The sequence below is a fragment of the Vitis vinifera genome, chromosome 18, assembly GCF_030704535.1.
Source record: "Vitis vinifera cultivar Pinot Noir 40024 chromosome 18, ASM3070453v1".
Classification (NCBI taxonomy): Eukaryota; Viridiplantae; Streptophyta; class Magnoliopsida; order Vitales; family Vitaceae; genus Vitis; species Vitis vinifera.
Genome location: NC_081822.1, coordinates 36432507 through 36455000, shown reverse-complemented (window position 1 = coordinate 36455000; position 22494 = coordinate 36432507). Strand labels below are relative to the sequence as shown.

Below are 22494 nucleotides of genomic sequence, written 5' to 3'. Positions count from 1 at the left end.
TTTGCCTCCATTCGAAGGTTGCTGTTCCGTCATGATTATGAGAAACAACAAAAAAAGGAACGGCAAAAAGAAAGAGGGCAGAGAGCTAGGGTATCGTTTCCTGCTCTGATACCATGTAAAAAGGAAAAAATAATATTTGCCTTGAATAATTTTATTGAATCAGGAGACGAAGATTTATACAAGAGATTTCCTACAATTATGCTAATCTATTCTAGGTATAAAAGGCAACTGAATAAATATACAATTAATACAATATATTTTGTCATATACAATTAATACAATATTGACCTTTCCTTCTTAACAATTTAAGGATTAATTTTTTTAGTAATTGATATAAATAATAATAAGAAAACAACTTAAATTAAAATCAAATAATTTACATACATGCCTTTATATGTCATCACTTTTGTATGTGATAAAACTATGAATGGTTTCATGGCCACCAATTGCTCTAGTAATTTTCCTTCATTAGTTGCAAGATCTTCCTACAATGTTATCATAACGGTGTCATTGAGTGAGTTAGTTAGGATAATGTTTCTCTTAAAAGTATCACCATTGGCTCCATTTGACTTTACAGGACACTAGTAACAACACTCAATGAATTTGTAAGATAATTAAGGAAAGTATTTATATTATAATAAATTATGTATGATATTTAAATTCATAATAAAAAATCTAAACAATGATAGTTTTTAATAATATATATATACATACCAATAAGAGTATTTGTGTTGATGTAATTTCTTATTTCAATAAATTGGAGGAAGTTATAAGTAGCCTTTGATATATCAATATCAGTCTCAATCTCCTCAACTCTAGAATGGGTAGATAACATCAATTCTAGCTTGTCATGTACATTCCAAAAATTAGTATTAACCTATTTAACCAACCCATTTGAAATAAAGTATGTCTTCTCTGTGACAAAATCTTTGTCAAATATATCAATTGCATCATTAAATAACACAACTTGAATTCTTGTACCCTAGAAAATGGTAAGCAAAATTTATTTGTTAACGTGCTTAATAATAAAAGTAACAGTTATATAAATGTTACTTATTTATGCTTAAATTGTTTAGCTCACAACATTTTCATTCCACAATCATGGTTGATCAATTTTTTATATTGAAATAGAAATAATAATGGTAGTTATTGAACGTAAGATAGTATCCAAACATAAAAATAAAACAATTTTGATTCTTTAAGGATATTGCAAATAATGTATAAATAAATGGAATGATGGAAATATTGTAGTATAAACCTCATAAAATATTAACAGTCTATTTGAAAAAAATATTTGTAATTTTTTTTCAAAGATTTACGAATAAGATCATGGTTATAAGGTTTCAATTTGAAGGTTATATAATCGGACCAATGACCATCTTTTTTAAAATTAAAACTAACCTATATATTTTTTACCTATGAATTTGTTTGATCCTAATCCATATTCAATGGATAAGCATGACAATTTATAATTTAAAATCAATTTATATAACCACTGGGGAAGTTTGAAATTTAAGCTACCATTCACGACCAATGACCATCTTGTTTTAAATTAAAACTAGCCATGTAATTTTTGTTACCTATGAATTTGTTTGTTCCTGAACCATATCTAATGGATAAGCATGACAATTTATATTTATTTATTTATTTTGGACTTCATTAAATTGTATTTTGGTTTTCATAATCCGATACTTCAAAATTATTTCTTTATAATTTTATATAATTATGGTTAAAAAAAATATTATGTATCTGAACATTAAATTTCATTTTTTGTAAGAAGTAATCTCATTAATTTGGTAATTTAATTATTCTATTATATATATATGTTGACACATGTTCTCCTTATTTATTTATTTTTTTGCTAACATTTTTTTTTCAAGGAAAAAAAAGACTTACATTTTTCGAACACGTGTCGGCCTTCATTATCCACAGAGATGAATTTGATTTCAGATAATTTAATTTAATTAATTTTAAATTACCTTAATGCTTGAGGGGAATTTTTAATAAACTTAAATATCCATAAAAAAAAATCTTATGAATATTTAAAGTTTGCCCCTCATGTAATCAAGTCGTAGCCCTGATGCAAAGTGGTGTCGTATTTTTGGCATTTATGTGTTAAAGTCTTCACCCATGCAAATTACCTTCACTTGAATGCATAGTAGTGTTCAAGTTTTAACATTTAATTAAAACTAGAATAATACTTGGTATCTATGCAAACAAGTTATGACCCTAATGCTACACAGTGTTATATTTTCAGCACTTATGTGCTAAAGTCTTTACCTATGCAAATTGGCTTGATTTGAATGCATAGTGGTGTTTCAAGTTTTAACATTTAATTAAAACCAGAATAATACTTGGTATCCATGCAAATAAGTTATGGCCCTAATGCTACACGATGTTATACTTTCAATACTTAATACGACTTGAGTGTTAAGGTCTTCACCCATGCAAATTGGTTTGACTTAAATGCATAGTGGCATCTAAAAACTTAGACCCATATTTTATTCATCTTTTTTTTTTTTTTTTTTTTGTAAGATGGTGTTCTTCAAATGTTTCAAAGAGATGACCGTAATCATTCTTGAAGATGATAGTGAAGATTTTGAGGAATGGACTACTTTGTCAGTGCATAAGTCACTTACTGACCTTCAATCTTTGTCAGTGCCAGTGACAAAGGACCCCTTACACATTTCTTCCTGGTCCCGAGTTGCATCTTGCAAGCTTACAAATATCAGCAATCTGAAACTTAATAAGGTGAAACCTATTTCTAATGTTTTGCTATCGAATTCCTCTCACCCAACTACAATTGAAGTTCATGATGAATTTGGATTGTTGGGTTCTCGTGTTTGTGATGGAGAAGCTAGATAGGGAAGCTAATTCAAAGTACTTGGGGAATCTTTCTTTACCAAAGGATATTGGGAATGGGTTGAGGAAGTATTGGGTCAACATAGACCATTTCTTAAAGGACGTAAGCTTTATGAAGCTATTTTTGCATCCTTATTCAGCTATGATCGTCATGCCTTTGTGATTAGGGCCTTTTGCAAACGTTGGTGTCCTATCACTAACACCTTGCATACATCCATTGGAAAGGTTTCCATCTCCTTTTGGGACTTGTATCGTATTGCTGGACTACCAATCATTGGATCTTTTTATGATGTGATGGTACCGAGCACGGAAGAGTTATCTAATGATGCAACAAAGTCCTTACTCCCACCAAGTTGTCAAAATTTATTCCTTGCATATCATCGAATTTGCTCTGAGACGAAAGAGAAGTCTTTAGTCAAGTTAGCCTTTTGGGTGTCATTTTGGTACAAAGGCTCTATGAAGTATGCAAAACCTCCAAAGAAAAGTACAAGGAATAAGGCGTAGAGGCCTAAGGAGACTCATAACCCCTCCAGGGAAATTGATCCTATTAAATCTTGTACTCAATCGGAGATGGAAGTTTTTGACAACCTTGGCGTAGTAAAGGCAGATGTTAAAGAGACTTACTTGACCGCTTTCTTAGCATGTTGGTTATATAAGTTTGTTCTTCCTTGAGGGGGTGTCAATTTGATTTGTCTTGGAGTCTTCAAGGTAGCTAGTAGAATGGCTCAAGGTGAGACATTTAGCTTTGTTGTTCCAATGTTAGCAAGTATTTACAAACGACTTAAATGAAATCTCTTGTTCTTTGAAACCTGGGACTAATGCATTTATTCATTACTTATACAGATGGTTAGGTGAATATTTCAACACCCATTTCATTTCTCCTTCTTGGAACCATCCCCCACGGATGACTTATTATGCTAACGAGTTTTCTGCTAAGTGTTTTGATGATTTTCAAGCTCAAGCTTTGATAATGTCTTGCAAAGGCATAAAGTTGGACCACTTGGCATTGTGCCACAAGGAGCGTGTGCACTGAACTAATAATGAATTTATTAGTGTTACTAAAGCTTCTTATCTCATAAGTATTTGCTCTAGCTATTTATCTTTATGACAAGGTAACCATCGGGTGATCTAACCGTATTATCCTCATCGATTTTCCAAGCAATTTGGGTATCCTCAAGACCTTCCAGGGAGGTTTGCTAGAGATTTTTCGCACTGGAACTTTAGAGGCGGTGTATCAACATTGGGAGTCATGCACTAGGCTTGGTACCTATTCCAAAGTTACTATACCCGATTATCATAGTCTTGAAAAAGTTTCAATCACCAAAACATATGCGGATTGGTGGATCAAAGTGCGTAATCCTGATAAGGAAATTCTTACTATTGCTTGTATAGAGCTTCCTCTTGATTTTTCTCGACAAATATCCTCAAAATCTTTAAAGAGTAGAACGTGCAAGGATGACTCAAGTGTTTCTACTAAGGAGAATGTTAAAGACAATGTTGAGAATGATTTTGATGATTTAGCTAATGATTCAAGAGTTTCTTCTAAGCGCTTAATGGGTGAACATCAAACTAATACCTCTACACACTCAGAGCATGAGGAAACTATTTTCAATGGTGGTAGTACTCACTCATGTCACAAGACTTTTAAGCAACATAACAATGCACAAGGTTTTTACGTATCAAACGATGACTCTGAAAATAAAAGTGAATGTCACTTCAAACGTCGAAAAATTAGATCCAACCATATGTACTATGATGAGACTAACTCTTATTCTCTTGATGCAGATATTTTCTTTGCTGACATCCTAACTTCTACTCAACCGATGGAACTTGATGGTGAAGAGGTAATTTTTTATTTTTTATTTTGCATTGATACTAACAAAAATAAATATTTGCCTTAGGTGGTGGGTGACAACCAATTTGTCGATGCTACTAGGGAGTCAACGCTCTTTACCTTGACTATGCAACGAGATAATCACTCTATCATCTCATTACCTTTGCCTCATTCTCGTTTGGGTGATGAAGGTATTACAAACATCTTAAGTGGTGTTCTGATTGAATCTCAAGGTCAAAAGGCCACAATTGGAGATACAACATATGATGAATTGACACTTTTAGCAGTTGCAAGTTTAATTGCTGAACAACAATCTTCATGTCCTACTATGGTTGCTCCTTCTACTTCCATTCGCGCATTCGACGTCGGACAAATCATTCTTAATTCCCAACGCCAAGCAGCACTTATGATAGGAGAAGACATTAAGGAGATGATTATCAAAACTTCCAATGAGTGTCTCCTATTATTAAGAGGAAAAATTGATGAGTTTTTCAATGCTATCACGAAGATTGGAATGGACCCTTCACCATTGAAGTCTCAGATTGAGAAGTACATGGAAAGTGTAGATCACCTCGATGTAATGCAACGCACCCATTCTATGAAGATATCTCCGGAAGTACAAAGAGAACGTTTAGCTATTGTTGCGTCTCAGATTATGAATGTTTTGAACTTTGAGGGTGTACAGGCGAACCGTTGTCAATCATTAAAGGTTGACTTAGCTACTCTCGATGCTAAACAGGAAGCACTTAATAAGGAATTGGAGCAACTAGGTATACAAAAAGAGTGTCTTCACAACTCAATCTTGGAGATCGATGAGATTATAACCAATAAACAAAATGATGTTTCTCGCTTGAGGAAAGAACACGTCATTATCGCCCAAACCCCCGTGCTTACTAATGTCAATGTCAAGACTTTAGAGACACTTCAAGAAGCCTTAAAGACTCAACATGACGAGCTTGCATGCTTGGTGTGGATGTGACCGTTGTACATTTTTACTTAGTTTTAGTTCTCATTCTTTTCCTTCATTTATTTTTTTATTTTTATTAAAATGTAATAAAGTCTAGCATTTGTTAGCCAGATTCATTTATTAATAAAAATGAAACTTTTATTTTTTTGGTAGTAACCGAACTCAAGTGGTTTCCCTAAGTTGCCTACGTACCCTTCAAAGAGAGGGGATCACGTCAAACGTGGTTCCATTTTTTTTTTCATCCTCTAACTTTTGTCAAGACTAAAAAAAAAATTTAATCTTGTGAGCATATGACCTAATTTTTGCCTAAGCCACATTTTAAGGTTTTCGACTTAGCAGACTTTTTTTTTCTTTACACTCTAATTTTTGCTAAGACTAAAAGAAAGTCTTAACTTTTGCCTAAGCCGCCTTTTCAAGTTTTCAACTTAGCAGACCCTTTTTTTTTTGTGTGCCATATGCAATTTATGCTCATGCAGGCCAAGAACGTCACTTGTCTTGAGTTTGATCGAAGAATCATAAATTTACATCATTGGAACAAATTTTAATTGAGGGTCAAAGATGACTTATTCTCAACCAAACTTGTGAAGACCTTTCTTAAGCATTTTGGAGAACAAAAAAAGTCCTTTGAATTCGTCTTGATTTTCTTCAACCTTAAAAATGGATGAATGAGACTTTCGTATTGTGTTTGATATTCTTCTACGAGCTTCTTGAAGAATGTGTTAAGCTTGGACTTGATTTTAATCCAAGGGTGGTATACACGTGTTCTTGGAGCAAAATTTAAATGAGGGTCAATGATGACTTGATCTCAAGTAAACTTATCAACAATTTCCTCAAGTGTTTTGAAAAACCCAACCTTGTCTTCTTTAGCTTTGAAGATGGATGAATGACACTTTTGTTTGTGTTTGATATTCTTTCAAAAGCTTGTTGAAGAATGTTTGGAGTTTGATTTTGACTTTTGAAACTTCATTTTTGGATTTAGCTTTTGGGTTGCATCGCCATTTTCAGAACACGTCATGCTGAAAGAAAAGAACACTTGTATGTAGAGAAGTTGGAGATTTTAGTTTGGAATCTCTAAATTTGACTTCTTTAATACAAAGAGTTTGTTTCTCGGTTTAAGAAGTTTGCCAAGAATGATTTTTTTTTTTTCACTACAGTTTAAGCTTTTGTATGATAGAAGCAATATGCAGTTTAGGCTCATGCTTTAAGGTGCATCACTAGAATGTTAAGGTTTGAAGACAATTGTGGTAAAATTTGAAAGTGATGGTTGCACAACTGTGGCATTTGTTCTCAAATTGTTTTGCTCATTTTATTTTTGTAGCATAGAGTGATGGATTCCTATGTATCTGGATCAATGCAATTTGTGTTTTCTCATAAAGTTGCAACATTTCATAGATACCAAAGAATGAGAGTAAGCATTGTAGATTTGCTACTACCTCATCCTTTTCCTTGGTTTTGCTCGACTTTATACCGAAAACGCTTTCTTTATCTTCACTTGGTTTATCTTCTTCCGAATTTTCATGACAAGAGACCATATGGGTTGATGTCATCATCCTTCTATTGAAGAACTCTAAAGGAAAGTATTATCCTAAGGTGACAGGGGTGATGAGTTTCTGTACTAAAAGGTTATCAACCTGTACAATATCTTGTTTTCTTTTAGGTTTATTTTTTTCTTTCTTTTTCAGATATCGATGAATATTTTGCTTATGTTGTTCCTTTGGGTATGGATGAGATACTTGCTTCTTGTGAGGTATTCTTCGTGTCACCAATGTCCAACCTTCTTCATTATATGACATTGATTCATTATCAAAATAGAAGTGAAGAAAGGAGTTTTGACATGACACTTGTGTTTGCTTTGGTTTTGGTGACTCGCATTGGATAGTATCGGTGCATACCTCTAGTGTCTTAGGTGGAACATATAACAAAACAAGATCGAGGACCCAAATGTGACTATAGCATGATTTGACTCTACTACTTCATCCAGATCCAGATGAATTCTTCATTGTTTAGCAATTTTCATTATGAGATCTTTTAAGATGAAACATTTCTCCACTGGGTGACTGACGATTCAATGGTAATGACAATAGTTCAGATCATTAACATGATCCATTTCTTTTGGAAGCTTGCACTCAGGTAGCTCAATAACTTTTTTCTAGAGCAGGTTTTCCAACATGCTAGGCACATCATAGTCAGGAAAATGATATTTCTTCTCTTCTAATTCCTTTAAGGTGAACCAACACCTCTTATTTTCTTGGGTTGGTCCAATCTCTTTTACTTCCTTCTTTTTATTTTGCGCTAAGATTTTGATAGGAGTCGTATTTACCATCATTGACTCTTGTATGAGTTTTATTGAATTCTTATCATTTGATTTCCCATTGTGTCTTTCTCTTTGATTTATATCTAATACATACATTGTTCAATTAGTTTGATTTATATCAAACTAAGTTGATTTAGATGGTTTTCATGCATCAAGGCTAAATTAATTAAACTTAATGAGAAATTGATCTAATTAATTTGGTTTGGTTTAATAAATTGAACTCAATTTACTTCATTTTGGTTGGTTCAACTTGATTTAAAGACATAAACCAATTTTATTCTTACTGTTATTTTTTTTTTTAATTTGAGCCAAACAAAAAAAATGAATTGAACATTATGGGCCAAAAGGCTTAAATAGTACTATAATAAGTTATCTTAAGGTTTATTCAAATCACATTATTACAATCTATTTGAATCATATTATTATAGTTTTATATATATAACACTCATACAAAAGTGGTCCAATTGTAGAAAAAACCATATGATGTGGTCTTGTATTCTATTGAAACTGAAAAATGTGTACTAAATGAATAATATAATCCATAGTTAATGTATATATACGTGTGTGTGCAACTTTTCAATTTAATTTGGTTTATTACCAAATTTTTGGATGGAAATTTTATACTTAGAAAACTAAAATTAAAAAAAAAAAAAGAAATTAATAATTGGCCATTCCCTTCATTTGGTTTACTATATACCTTTAGTTACCTAAAAGTTATGTTCCGACTTCTAGCAAGGACTCATGAGAATCATGCCTACTCTTTGTTTGGTATCTTCAATATAATACCTTATATTCCTTAGCAGCGAATACATAAACTATTTATGGATTTCGATACAATCAAACATCCTTAACTTCTTTTAAGGTTTGATGTTGCGTGATCTAAATTAGACCATTGGAAATTCATAGACCTAGATGAGTATTATTTGGAACAAAATTATAAATGTATAACTAATTAATGTAACTCATTAACATAAAAATAATGACGTAATTCAATTTTGCCTCAGCTTTGACCAATTTAATTTGAAAAATTAGTAACTTGAGCCGAGTATTTTGTGTCACAAAAGGAATATGGGCCAAGTGTTTGGTCTCACACAAGGAAAGTGGGTGCCGGAAATAAAGCGCATGCTTGGGGATCTCTTTGAAATCAGTTTTAAAATATTTTTTAGGTATTTAAGGGAATAAAAGTTTATTTCTAATATCAAATAAATCTTGTCTACTCATTTTTCACGTAGTTTATAATTTTTTTTATATATATATTTTCAATTATTACTTAAAATATCCTGTAAAAAACTATCCCAATCTATCCAAATTTATTCCTAAAAAGCAACTTAATTTAAGAGCAAATTTTTGAGAAACTAATTTTTGTCAAAAATTTGATAAACATGATTTCTAAATTGGAATTTTGCTTTCAACAAAAGGTTCTAAATTGTTCCCCAAGGGTATAATAATGCTATTTAGAAATGGTTTTTGATTATTTTTAAAGACATGTTTGATAGGTTTTAAGTGGAAAACCTTCTAAGAACTTGTGTTGAAGAAAGAGTAATTTTTAAGAATAAATTTGAGTTATTTTCAAATTTTTTTTTTTTACAAACTATCTTAAAAATCAATTTAAAATATAGAAAATAAGAAAAAAAAAAAAAAGGTGCATAAATGCTTTTGCAAATAATAAAATAAATTGAAAACTTATATTCTCAAAAGTTACAAAAAGACAAATAGATTTTTACAATAAAAATGTATTTTAATTATTTTTACTTATTTTTTTATCGTTATTTTCAAAATTAATGAGACAAATATGAAAAACAATTTAAAGTAAAACATCACATATAAAATTTATTTTTAAAAAACATATAAAAGCTTATAAAAAAGTTGAAAACATTTCTTTTGTTATAGAAAACAACATAAGATAATTTTGTACAAAAACTTTAATATATCAAATCTATGGATTTTATTATTTTAAAATTTGGTATTATTTCATTATATCTTGATAGATTTCAATGAATCAAATTTTACCACATAAGTCGAGACCATGTATTAGGTATGATACCAAACTGACATCACAGAGTTTCTAAATTTGTAATAAGAAAAATTGGTTAAAATGCTTTTTCTTAAATCTAGAAAAGCATAAGGCTTGTCCTCCCAAACGCATTTTAATACCTCTTTTGAATTTATATGATGAATAACTTTTCTATTTTATCCAAATTTAAATAAATAAAATTCTTGGATTTTGGCCCTTACCAAAATTAGAAACACCAATAAGAGAAAAAAATTTTAAAAAGGGAAAAAAAAAAAAAAAAACCCATTTGAAAGCAATAGAAATTGGATTGGATTTACCCTTGGACTATTTAGTAAAAACAAGGGATGGGTGAAGTAAAAACGAAAAAGAGACATGGTCAAAGCGCCAAAAAGAAATAGAAAAAACCAGAAGAAAATTGGTCATGTTTGAATCCTCCCAATTTATCCATCATCTCCTACAAACACTCCCCAACTTTATCTTTTTCTCCACTCCCTCTCCTCCCCTCCCCTCCCCTCCCCTTCATGGATGCATACATTCCAATTCCCCCTTCATGCTTTTCTTGCCTCTCTTTCTTTCTTTAATTTTCAGTTTTTTCAAGGTTTTTTTTTTTTTTCATTCCCAAATTCCAATCATCCCATCAGTATATAAGAAAAAATTGGAAAGAAAAATAGTATTATAATGCTCACAGATCCCAATCTGCCATCTCTCTCATCTGTGTGAAAAACCCCACATTTTGGGAATTGGTTGTATTGATTTTTGTATGTCATTGTGGTAGAGAAAGTAGGAAGATGGCTGGTGGAGTATTGAGAGGGAAGAGAGAGGTGGTGGAGCGGTTGTTGATGGTGGGTAGGTGTAACCACCGGTTCATGCAGAAGTCGCCCATCTCGACCCGGTTCGCGAACTGCCTGCATATGGGTTCCCACCGCCGGCGGGAGTCGCTGATCGGAGTTCAGGAGAGGTACAAGTGGGACCACGGCGGCTCCGACGGTTTCCAGACGCGGAAGATTAGGGCAGAAGCCAATTGCCCTAGATGCTCAAAAGTCATGGATCTCCTCTTCTCTAATCGTCACTTTCCATCCAATTTCTCACCTGCCGTTCCCACTGATAGTTCCAATTCCAAGGGAAGTGGCGGGAGTTATCAGGCGGTTAATCTTTGCCCTAATTGCAAAACCGCTTACTATTTCAGGCCCTACAAGATTGCCCCACTTCAGGGGAGTTTCGTGGAGATTGGTAGGTCCGATTACAACAATACAAATACGAATCATCCAAAAGGAAAGGATAACGAGAAGAAGAGCAGCAAAAACGGTGGTGGTCATGAGGAAGACTATGGGAGCAGGCTCAGGATGTCGTTTTGGGAGACTTTGAGGTCCTATGGAGGCGACCCGCCGGAGAATTGGCCACCTCCGCCGCCTCCGCCGTCGGGAAATGGGCTGGCAGTGCATGCACCGCCGGGGCCGCCATTTGCTCCTGGAGTTAATGTGATTCGGGCGGCCGGACCTGGTGTAGGGGGTAATGGTGGTGGTGGTGGAGGAAATGGGTCATTTGGGGAGAGGAATGGGTGGGGTGGGTCGAATTTAGGGAAGGATTTGCCGACGCCGAAGGAGATCTGCAAGGGACTTGACAAGTTTGTCATTGGGCAGGAAAGAGCCAAAAAGGTTTAAGAGTTATGCAATTACTACTGTCAATTTTGATGCCCCACCAGTTTGTGCATATGATTTAGTTAGATTTCATTCCATTTTCGGACTTTTTGGTGGTTCTTAGGGAACTTAATGCTCCTCTCGTCGGTTTTTCCCGCTTTACAATCATTTTGAACTCTGCTATTGGGGTCATACTGAATTATGCTAAAGACTTTGTGTGTTTAACAAATCTTGCCATTGTCATTGTATATTGGGTCGTTATATATCTTTTTGCTCATCATATACATTTTGTAGTGGTTCTTATAACTCATGTCTGGAATATTGTAGCTCATATCAATTTCACATCTTCTTTTGGGCTTTTTGATAGGTGTGTTTTTGGAAAGCCTGCTAACCATCTTTGTTTCAGTCCCTTAACTTTTAAATGCTCCTAGGTTTCTTGACTGAACTACCTTGTTATAATGGTTTTCTATGGTATATGCACATGGACATGAGTGTTGTGATAGGAGAGACATTGGTTGCCGGACATGTTAAACTCCATGAAAATATAGATACAGGGAAACAACTATATGTGTGTATATTTGTGAATTTGTTATAACATATACATTGGTATGTGTTTTTATGTGTATCTGGAACAGTGGAAGAACCATAGGGAGTTAAATAATGAAGTGATAAATTCTAATAGTTCTCTGGGATAGAGGTCTACATTGTTGAAATAGGTAAATGGGGACACTCTTTTAAGCGTTCAAACTGGTGTCAGACATGGGAGGTGGGCCATTTTTGTTGGGGTCTTAACATGTTTCAGACACAAGAAACATAATTTTCATATCAACTAGTTACTAGTGTGCAATATACTAATTTGAGAATGGGAGAAGTATCCTATATGTGGAAGACCATTTTTGAGCATATCTTGGATCTGTAGTAAGCCTTGTGTTGGGGTTGGTTTATCTTTCTGTTGTAGGTGCTATCTGTGGCTGTATATAATCACTACAAAAGGATATATCACGGCTCCTTGCAGAAAGGGTTAGTTCTTAATGGGATTTCTTTCATCTTATTTTTTTTACCTCACTATCATATAAGAAGGCTCTGTGCTAATATTTCTCTTGTTACTAAAAAAGAAATACATATGTAACAATTGGGAAATTTTGTTGTAACCTTTTCAAGCTGCAGGTTTTTGTTCCTTGGATAAAACTAAACTTGTGCATTTGACTACTAGGTCAGGAGCAGAATCAGGTACATCAGAGGTTGATGATGATTCTGTGGAGCTGGAAAAGAGCAATGTTCTCTTGATGGGTCCAACTGGCTCAGGTATAGGCCCTATTTTATGATTTGAGTTTAGTTGTGGCATAAATTGAACACTGGCAGCTTCAGATCTGAAGATATCTATTACATTATTTCTTAGTGTGATAAGAGGCTGCTGAATTTAGACCACCATTCTAATGCACATTAACTTGAAACAGGAAAAACATTACTTGCAAAAACACTTGCTCGTTTTGTGAATGTGCCCTTTGTCATTGCTGATGCAACAACCCTTACACAGGTGAGTGTTACTTTATTTTTCACTTATTATTGAAATTGTACAAAATTTATATATTTTTAATATCTGTTTGCATGCCAATTTTTGTATATTAACTTTTAACATCCAAATCAAGGTTTAATTCCATTAGCTTTTAATGGGCATAATGGTAATGGGTGTTCTTCAGTTCTTAACCTATCTGGTATCTTTCACTAAAAAAGCGCATCCCAATGTTGAAGGAAAAACTTGCCAATGCCACACTACATGGTATTCACTTGCTCTTTTGATCATTAATGTTTAATTTTGTAAAACTAAAACAACAGGAGTATTATTCCTCATTATTCTTAAGCTCATACTCTTTGTGGTTCCCTTTGTATGCTACCAGTGTACATGGGTGCACCCCTCCTCTCACCCCCTTTTTATTTTTTGGCTTGGCACTGATTAATATGCCTTTATGTGCCTATCAAAAAAAGAAAAAAAAATTCATCAGTATTCTTTGCTTTCATTAGTAGCCATGGCTGCTATTTTCTTGCTTCAGACATTTCATTTTCTTTTGTTTTATGGTTTGTTGTTGCATTGAAGGAGGTGAATGCTGTTTCTTTTGCAGGCTGGTTATGTTGGAGAAGATGTTGAGTCAATATTATATAAATTGCTTACGGTATGATTATTTTTTTAGAATCTTGTCCACCATGTTTTGCATGTGAATACTTGCTACTTTGAAGTTTTTGCTCTTATATTTTGAACTATGTAGGTTGGATATGCAGAGTTCTCATAGCTTTGTGTATGTTGTGGGTGGGATTTCCATTTGATGATCTGCAATAGTTAAACATTGTTGCCTATTCTACTAATAGAAAGGAAGGCTGCCCAAAGTAATGCTTCTATCTGCAACATAGATAATTCCCTTGGACAGAATTACTTTTACTGCAGATATTCACAACCCTTCAAGAGTGATTGTCTGGACCTCTTGCGAACTTCACATCATCTCTTTAGCTGCATTTTTCTTGTGTCGATTAATCCCATTTGTTTCAATTACTTGATATTTGGAATTATATGTTCTTCACTTACAGATTTTTCTTTATAAATTCAATCAGTTTATCTTGCTATTTGTTTAGTTAGAAATTAATTTAGCGAGGATAGATTTTTAGACTCTTTTGTCTTTCTTAGAAGTCCCTTGATGCTATATTGTTAAAATAGGATGTATTTTGATCCATAGGAAGGGGATATATTTTGGGGTTACTTCTGGTGAATCTAGTGGTGGTTCTAGAATGGGGAGATATACAATGCATTGGAGAGCCTTTATATTAGGGTTACTTCTGGTAAATGTGGTGGGAGTTCTAATATAATATCGTGCAATATTATATTAGAGTTGCTCATTTCAAAATTTTGAGCTGAATGGAGTCAAGGAGCCTTTTCCCTTGCACCTTCCTGGATTGAGTACAACTGTTCCTGTAGTTGAATCCCAGAATTTGTTCTTCACTACATTGGTTTCAATAATGTGAACAAATTGTATTCCTTGTATTTATTTATTTTGTTTGCTATTTTACTAAGTTTGCTTGTTCAGTTTATCACAAAACTCATGCATGCATGCTTTTAAATTTGGCTTATAGGTTGCTGAGTTCAATGTACAAGCAGCTCAACAAGGGATGGTCTATATCGATGAAGTTGACAAGATAACTAAAAAGGTTCCACAGTTTTCCAGCTTATTTATTTATTTTTATTTAAATTTAGGTGTCTTTGTAAAACCAAAAGTGCACTTAAATGTGGAAACCTTTTGCAGGCTGAGAGCTTAAACCTTAGCAGAGATGTTTCTGGTGAGGGTGTTCAGCAAGCATTACTGAAAATGCTGGAAGGAACTGTGAGTGGATCAGTTTTACATTCTTCAGTGTTTTATATATTTCTATGTCATCAAACTTTTATGACTTATTTTAGAATGATTGCTGGTTGTGGTGATTCTACTCTATGCTTTCCTTTCTGGAACATGTAGAATCATGAAAACATAAAGTCACTGTTTATTTTATCCCTTTTGGTGAATGTGAGGTATTTAATTTTCTGAAACTAGCTACCTCCAAAACAGTTAATAGCTTGATTGGATGCTACCTCGCAGGAGAAAGTTGAATAGATGTTAGGAAAATATAAACAGATTGATGTGAAGGCATACAAATGTGTCTTGTAGGACTTGAAATGGTCAGGGTATAAGATTTTGAGAGGGATTAAGCAAAAGGTTTTCTTTTTCCTTTTTTGAACTCAAGTTGGGTGCTTGTGGGAGGCATGGGGAGATAGGGGGAATTTGTACGGATTTTGGATTCTAGATCTGAGGAAATTATTTAATTGACAAGTGAATAAGAAGAGTTGTTAGCTAGAGAAGAGCTGATAGATAAAGTGATAATTCAATGGAGAAATGAAGGGCCTATCAAAGGGAAAAAATGGATCAAAGAGGAGGACTAGGTGATTCTAGTCTCATGAAGAATGGTGAACAGGAGGATGTGGAACCATATCAGTCAGCTTGACTAAGGGGAGATTTATTAAAGGATCAGCTGTCATCTCAGTATATAAAATAATGAAAAGACAATTCACGTTATAAATATTTATATGCTTAAATGGATTATCTTGCTTTTGAAATCAGCCATGCCTGTTATATAACCATTGGATCATCGTTTGTTGGTGTCCTGAACGTATAATGTTTTTGTCTTCTCCAGATAGTGAATGTTCCTGAGAAGGGAGCGAGGAAGCATCCTCGGGGTGATAATATTCAGGTATGTCAGTTCTGAATATGTCTTCTTGTGCTCCTTTGGATTTATTATCTTATTTACAAGTTTTTAGTGTGATTTATAATCATTTTATTGATATTAATGTTTAGAACCATTTCATTGACAAAATTTTACATTTTTATGGCAGTAATTTTGTTGTCATTGAATCCTAAATTTGCATTTATAACATTCTGTATGAATTGGATTCTGTGTTATGAAAGTAATTGTATTTGTTTTTGAGTTCTGAATATGCCCTTTTTTAACCTATAGTTTTTTTTTTTATTAATTTAAGTGGAAGTTTCTGGTTGTATTACATAATTATTGTTAGCAGTAGATTTCTTGGTTATGTGGTTTTAGATATGGGCTTTTGTTTAAAGCCTTATTTATGCTAGGGTCTAGATGTTGGGGATTTCAGCTTTCAGCCTTGGTCATTGATTAATATGTTTATTTTTATTTTTATGAAAGTGTTAAATCACTGGAAATTTACTATGTAATTTTTTTTTTTTTGCATATGTGAATGCACTAACTAGATCAAACAAATCAATATTGTTTAGATCATTACTTGGTGACAAAGTACAAGATTTAGAAACATGTCTGTACGATCAATATTGTTCTATCCTGTAGAAAGAATGCACAGATATATAAATCGAGTTTTGGAATTTAGGTCATTACCAACCAAGGAAAAGAATTGAGAATCTTTTTTGTGTTTTCTAATGACACAAGAATGAATTGGAGAAATTCCATTGCCTGGACTGCAATGTACTTGTGACAATATTGATATTTGGTCAATATGCATACTTGTTAAGTGCTGAATGAGGAAAAAGATGCTAGGTATGTCCTTTATACTAGAAAGAAATTTAGATATGTACATTGGAGGTCCTGACCAGTGAAAAAAAGAACTATTAGTCTGTCAAACTTCAACTGATGATAAAAACTTAAAACCTTTTTTTTTTTTTTTTTTTTTGTGGATTTAGGGAAAATTTTCCATTTAATAAAAGCTCTTTCTGATCTGGATATTGCTTGGATATGCACAGCATTCAAGTGATTTCACTTGGTTGCATTCGAATGATGTTATTTTACATGAAAGATGAATTATTAGCAAGTGAACTGAAAATGATAGTCTTTTAAGTACAGTCTCAAATTCAGGTGCAAATTTTCCATTCACAAGTGTCATGGAGAATGTGTAGCTTTGAATTCTTGAGATATTTGTGGAATGATGTGTCTCTAATTTGTAGATCCTTCTGCAGGCACATGCTTGCTGATGTTTGTTGGCATACCAGTACAACTTTTTGGCAGTTGATGGCAGTTCAAATGTTCTTTTCAGTTTTCTTGTTTTAGTTTCATTTTCACCATGTTCCTCCAGTGTTTGATTCAGCTAATGTGTCAATTAACATTATATTTGGTTTGAGTAGTTTACTGAGAACAAATGTATGAATTTTCCTTCATCTGATTACTATCAATTCTACATCATTATTTCATGATAGCTGTTGCTTTGCTAATTTCGTTCTAATAATTACATTTTAATGAATTGCAGATAGATACAAAAGATATCCTTTTTATATGTGGTGGAGCATTTGTTGATTTAGAAAAAACCATTTCAGATAGGTATGCACTTTTAATAACATGGTTCCCTGGTAAAATCTTTGATCAAATGCCTTTTGTGTGTGTGTATGTGTGTGTGTGCATGCGTGTTTGTGTGTGTGTGTATGTGTGTGTGTGTGTGTGTGTGTGTGAAAGAGAGAGAGAGAGGTAATATATTTGAATAATATGGCCTAAACTTTGGAACCCTACATGGTTTTTTTACCAGACGGCAAGATTCTTCAATTGGTTTTGGAGCACCTGTTCGTGCTAACATGAGAACTGGTGGGTTAACCAATGCTGTGGTGACATCATCCTTACTAGAATCGGTGAGGAAAACTAACCTTCAGATTTATAGAAACTGGAATTTAGAACTTACACATTTTCTTTGTTGATAGTCCACCTTGGCCAGACCAACAATGAAACTAGTTCTTTAGTTTTTCGTTTTAGACAAAAATATATTGGAGAACAAAAGAATTAAGTACCTAGGAGAGAGAGAGTCCTTAATAAAACTCCCATATATTAAGCTTTTTGCTTGCTGCCACCCCTCCCCACTCTCCACCCTCTATCCTGGTTCTTTTACAAATTTTCTCTTTGCATTTTCAGGTTGAAAGTAGTGATCTTATTGCATATGGCCTCATACCAGAGTTTATTGGACGCTTTCCTATTCTAGTTAGTTTGTCAGCTCTGACTGAGGATCAACTTGTTAAGGTAAATTGACTTCTTTATTGTGTATATAGGCTTGTCATTTTTGGTTGTGTTTGCTTATCTATCTGTCTGAGGAAGATGTTTCTGAAAATTGTTCCTTTCTACATTTTGCACGATTGTCATTGCTTGATTTACTCACTTGCAAGTCATTGGCACTCAATCTCCTTATTGTTGTATGATTGTATCTTTGAATTTGAGTTTTTACGTGGCTTCAGATAATTACTAACTGCTACATAGATTTGGGCAAGAGAAACTTGAAACTAGAATTTTCAATATTCTTAATTTTATACTGTATCCTCTTCATTTGTGAAGTAGCTTATGTACTTGCTTTGGTTTCATTTTGTAACAGGTTCTCACAGAACCAAAAAATGCTCTTGGTAAGCAGTACAAGAAATTGTTTAGCATGAACAATGTAAGCATCTGGCCATGTATCTCTTAGGCGAGCTTTCAGTTTCAAATGAATTTGCATTAGGCCTCCATGTTGTTGTTCTACAACCTTCTCATGTTATTGCAGGTAAAGCTACATTTTACAGAGAAAGCACTCAGACAGATCGCAAAGAAGGCAATGGTCAAGAATACGGGTGCTAGGGGTTTAAGAGCCCTACTAGAGAGCATTCTAACTGAAGCCATGTATGAGGTATGCATGGCCTAATGGTCATTTTTCTAAAATTTGGGTACAATGAAATGTGAACCAAGCATGTTATTGTTTTATGATGTATCATGGAAGCATTTCTGTGCATGTATTTTCAGATTCCTGATGTTAAGACAGGAAAGGATAGAGTAGATGCTGTTGTGGTTGATGAGGAGTCAGTGGGTTCAGTAAATGCCCCTGGATGTGGAGGGAAAATCCTTCGTGGAGACGGTGCATTGGATTGTTACCTTGCTGAAACCAAGTTGAAAGATCCAGTGGTAAGTTCAGACATATCCATAGTTAAAAACTTGAAGTACACAGTATGATACAGAGATGAAAAACTATACTCATCACCTTTCCTATGATACATATGCAATGTATGATAAGAACGCTGATTCAACTATACAACTATACAAGTACCTTTGACTGTTTTTAATAACTTCATAAAAATCAAATTTGAAAACGTTGTTTCTAAAAAAATTATTAGATTAAATGTTATAAAATGTACTTCAAAGTTAGAAGTAGATGATAAAAGAAAAAGGAAGAAGTAAGCATGAGTTTTGTAGGGAACACATGAAAGATTGAGACTTAAGTAAATCTATTCTTGTGCTTAGTATTGGGGATTGTTTGAAAGATTTGAATGTTAATCTTGAATATGAATGGAAAGTTTTTGTTTAGTACAAGTTTTTCTATTTCAATTATTTTTTTTATTTTTTATTTTTTATTTTTTTTTTCAAGATTTTGGATATTTAGAAATTTGAAGATGACACACCATAGTTTTAAAAGGCTGTAAGGCACATCTAAGAGCAAAAGTCTGTTACAGCCTAGGTGCAATACACAACAAAAGGTGCACGTCTGAGTGAATTGAAATACAACTTGTGATGCATATCAATTTTATAAAACATGATCGAAAAGCTAATCCAATCAATATAAAATTTAAGATTCCAAACATCTAAAAGAAACAGTCAACAACAAAGTAATGAAATTATGTAATTTCAATATTCAACTAGAAATTTCAAGAATAAAATTGTTTAAAAAGGAAAAGTAAACTAGGCAAGACATACTTCATCAACAAGGTGCATGTCTTAGCAAGCAAGACACTATCACTAGGGAGTGGTTGCCCCTTGGGGCTAGCACACCTTTTAAAACTGTGTGAGACACTTGACACATGTTGATGCATACATGTATATTTGGCTAATCGAAACTTGGTACTAATAATCATAGTTTTTTTTTTTTTTTGATAAGTGGTACTAATAATCATAGTTAAGAATTCTATCAGCTTGTTTTGTTGATATTATCATGAAACTATGCATTAAAATGTCACATACTCATGTGAAGTTGAATTTGTTAAAAATCTAGTTTTCAATGTTTTCTTATCTATGATATAGGTGAATGCCTTTGTTTTAAGTCCTTTTGATCTTGCCATCACTCATGAAATTAGATATGATACTCACCTTTACTTCATTTTCCCAATATGTATGTGTGCGTGTATATTACATTCACATTTGTTTCTATTTATTTTTTCATTATGTCTAAGAACATGATATATGAAGATGATACCATACAAGATATACAACATGATTTACAAGTTAACAATTATAGATATGCCTTTGGTGATCAAGTCACCTTTGTGTGCATTCATATCACTGAATTGTGTTGTATGACCCACTTCCATTGAACAATCATCAACTTGCATGTCCATTTAGGGAGAGATCCACCCATGGGCCGTAGGGGGTAATACATAATTTATGTAAGACAAACTAATGGCCTTTTTGTAATCAAGTGTGTGAGGAAGGCTTCCCAGTACATGATATTAAGAGCACTCTATGAGACCTCCCTATCTATTTTATGTCTCTATTTGTGATTCCTAAAAAAGTAAGTATCAAATTGGAGAGAATTCAAAGGGACTTCCCATGGGGAGATTCGGAAGGGAGGAGAAAGATCCACTTGGTAAACTAGGTGGATGTTGTAAGGATAAGAAGCATAGAGGGTTAGGGCTAAGATGTTTGGAGGCTCTTAATCGAGCCTTGCTAGGAAAATGGTTATGGAGATTTCCCCTTGAGGGGGAGAGTTTGTGGAGGAAAATCATTCTTGGAATATTTTGGGAGGTGGAGGGGGGTTGGATTACTAGAGGGGTGAGAGAGTCTTATGCAATAAGCCTTTGGAAAGATATTAGAAAAGGTTGGGAAGAGTTCAGTTTGAGAACTAATATCCAAATAGGAAATGGTAGACGCACAAGATTTTGGTGGGACAGTTGGAATGGGGAGTCTAAGTTGAAAGATGTTTACCCTACTCTTTTCAGGATAACATCCCATAAAAATGCTATAGTAGTAAACTTATGGGAAAGGGAAGGGGGCAGAGGTGGTCATTGGGAGATACAAGTTAGAAGACTCTTTCAAGATTGGGAGTTAGAGGAAGTGACCCATTTTTTGGAGCACATTTTTCCGTTAAAAGTGGAAGGGGAAAATTTAGTGTCAAGTCATTTTATAATTCTCTAATGGTTGAGAATAGTTTAATATTCTCAACCAAAGAGATTTGGAGATCCCGTGCTTCTCTTAGATCTAGCTTTTTTTTTTTGCTTGGGCAACTGTTTAGGGGAATATCTCAACTGTAGACACATTAATGAGGAGGGGATGGTCCATGGTCAACATATGTAGCCTTTGTAAAGTTAGTGAAGAATCAACTGCTCTCATTTTGATTCATTGTGATAAGACAAAAGAGTTTTGGATCTTGTTGTTAGCAATCTTCGGTTTCAATTGGGTGTTCTCGGCTTCAGTGAGAAATCTTATCTTAGAATGGAAACTTAAGGGGCTAGAGAAGAAGAGGAGCAATTTGGTGATTGGTTCTGATTTGCCTATTTTGGTGCATTTGGAGAGAGTGCAACCAAAAGACTATCGAAGATGAAGAGTTGTCAAACCAAAGTTTGAAGGATCTCTTCTTTCTGTCACTTTTTGAGTGGTCCTAGGAGTCCTTGGTTTTGGAGAATCCCTCTCTTTTGAATTTCTTAGATGCTCTTTACTGCCTGTATATGTAGGATGTACCTCCTCTTTTTGACGTTTCTTAATACATGCCTTGTTTGTCTATAAAAAAAAAAGGACATGATATTATGTTTATTTTCTTATCCCCTTCACAAGTCTCAAGTGCAGAGAAAATATAAGTGGTGATGGGTGGATCACAAATAACAAACCAACATTGCATCTCTTGGTTAAAAACAGTTGATTCAGCGGACCCCCAGTGGTTGGGATTGATGCTTTGTTGAGTTGAGTCATATGTATATGTTTGTTTGTGTTTGTTGCAGGAGAGTGGTGGCGAGGCAGGGGATGGGGAATTGCAGGAAGCCGAGTCGGAGGTCTCATCAAGAGCCATGAGCATGTAACATTCCTACCTCAAGTCATTGATTTGCCATGTCCAAAATTGACCCTTCAGTTTTTTTAGTTGTAAAAATCACATTCATAATTCGGTGTAATTTATCCCCTTGTAAAACAGCATAGCTTCTGTTGTTTTAATCTCAATAGAAAAGAGGAAATAAAATTAAAAAGGTCAGGCATAGCATTGCTAAGTTTAGGAGCTCATTGTACAAAATATTCACCATTGAAGAGAAGGGGTTAAACTTTACACAGATGTGAAGTAATTCATAAATAATATTTCTAATTTTTCCATAGTTCTTTTATATGTTTGGCTTGTTGGAC

The 22494-nt window shown here is 33.8% G+C and overlaps 1 protein-coding gene across 1 annotated transcript; it reads left to right on the top strand.

Annotated features, from left to right (window-relative positions):
- The first annotated feature begins 10382 nt into the window (after positions 1–10382).
- On the top strand, positions 10383–22475 carry LOC100249902 (CLP protease regulatory subunit CLPX3, mitochondrial). Its single transcript, XM_010667185.3, has 15 exons — positions 10383–11646; positions 12587–12648; positions 12842–12933; positions 13086–13165; positions 13749–13799; positions 14749–14823; positions 14919–14996; positions 15838–15894; positions 17423–17493; positions 17696–17795; positions 18073–18177; positions 18524–18586; positions 18689–18811; positions 18925–19083; positions 22104–22475. The coding sequence occupies exons 1-15, from the start codon at positions 10780–10782 to the stop codon at positions 22179–22181; spliced, it is 2061 nt and encodes a 686-aa protein (XP_010665487.1). The 5' UTR covers positions 10383–10779; the 3' UTR covers positions 22182–22475.
- Positions 22476–22494: the final 19 nt, after the last annotated feature.

Bases quoted from the DNA above. Each gene is read 5' to 3' on its own strand.
- LOC100249902 (XM_010667185.3), top strand. From the start codon at position 10,780: ATGGCTGGTGGAGTATTGAGAGGGAAGAGAGAGGTGGTGGAGCGGTTG. The intron at 12,934-13,085 runs GTATAGGCCCTA...AACTTGAAACAG, and splicing joins GATGGGTCCAACTGGCTCAG to GAAAAACATTACTTGCAAAA. The intron at 18,587-18,688 runs GTAAGCATCTGG...ATGTTATTGCAG, and splicing joins AATTGTTTAGCATGAACAAT to GTAAAGCTACATTTTACAGA.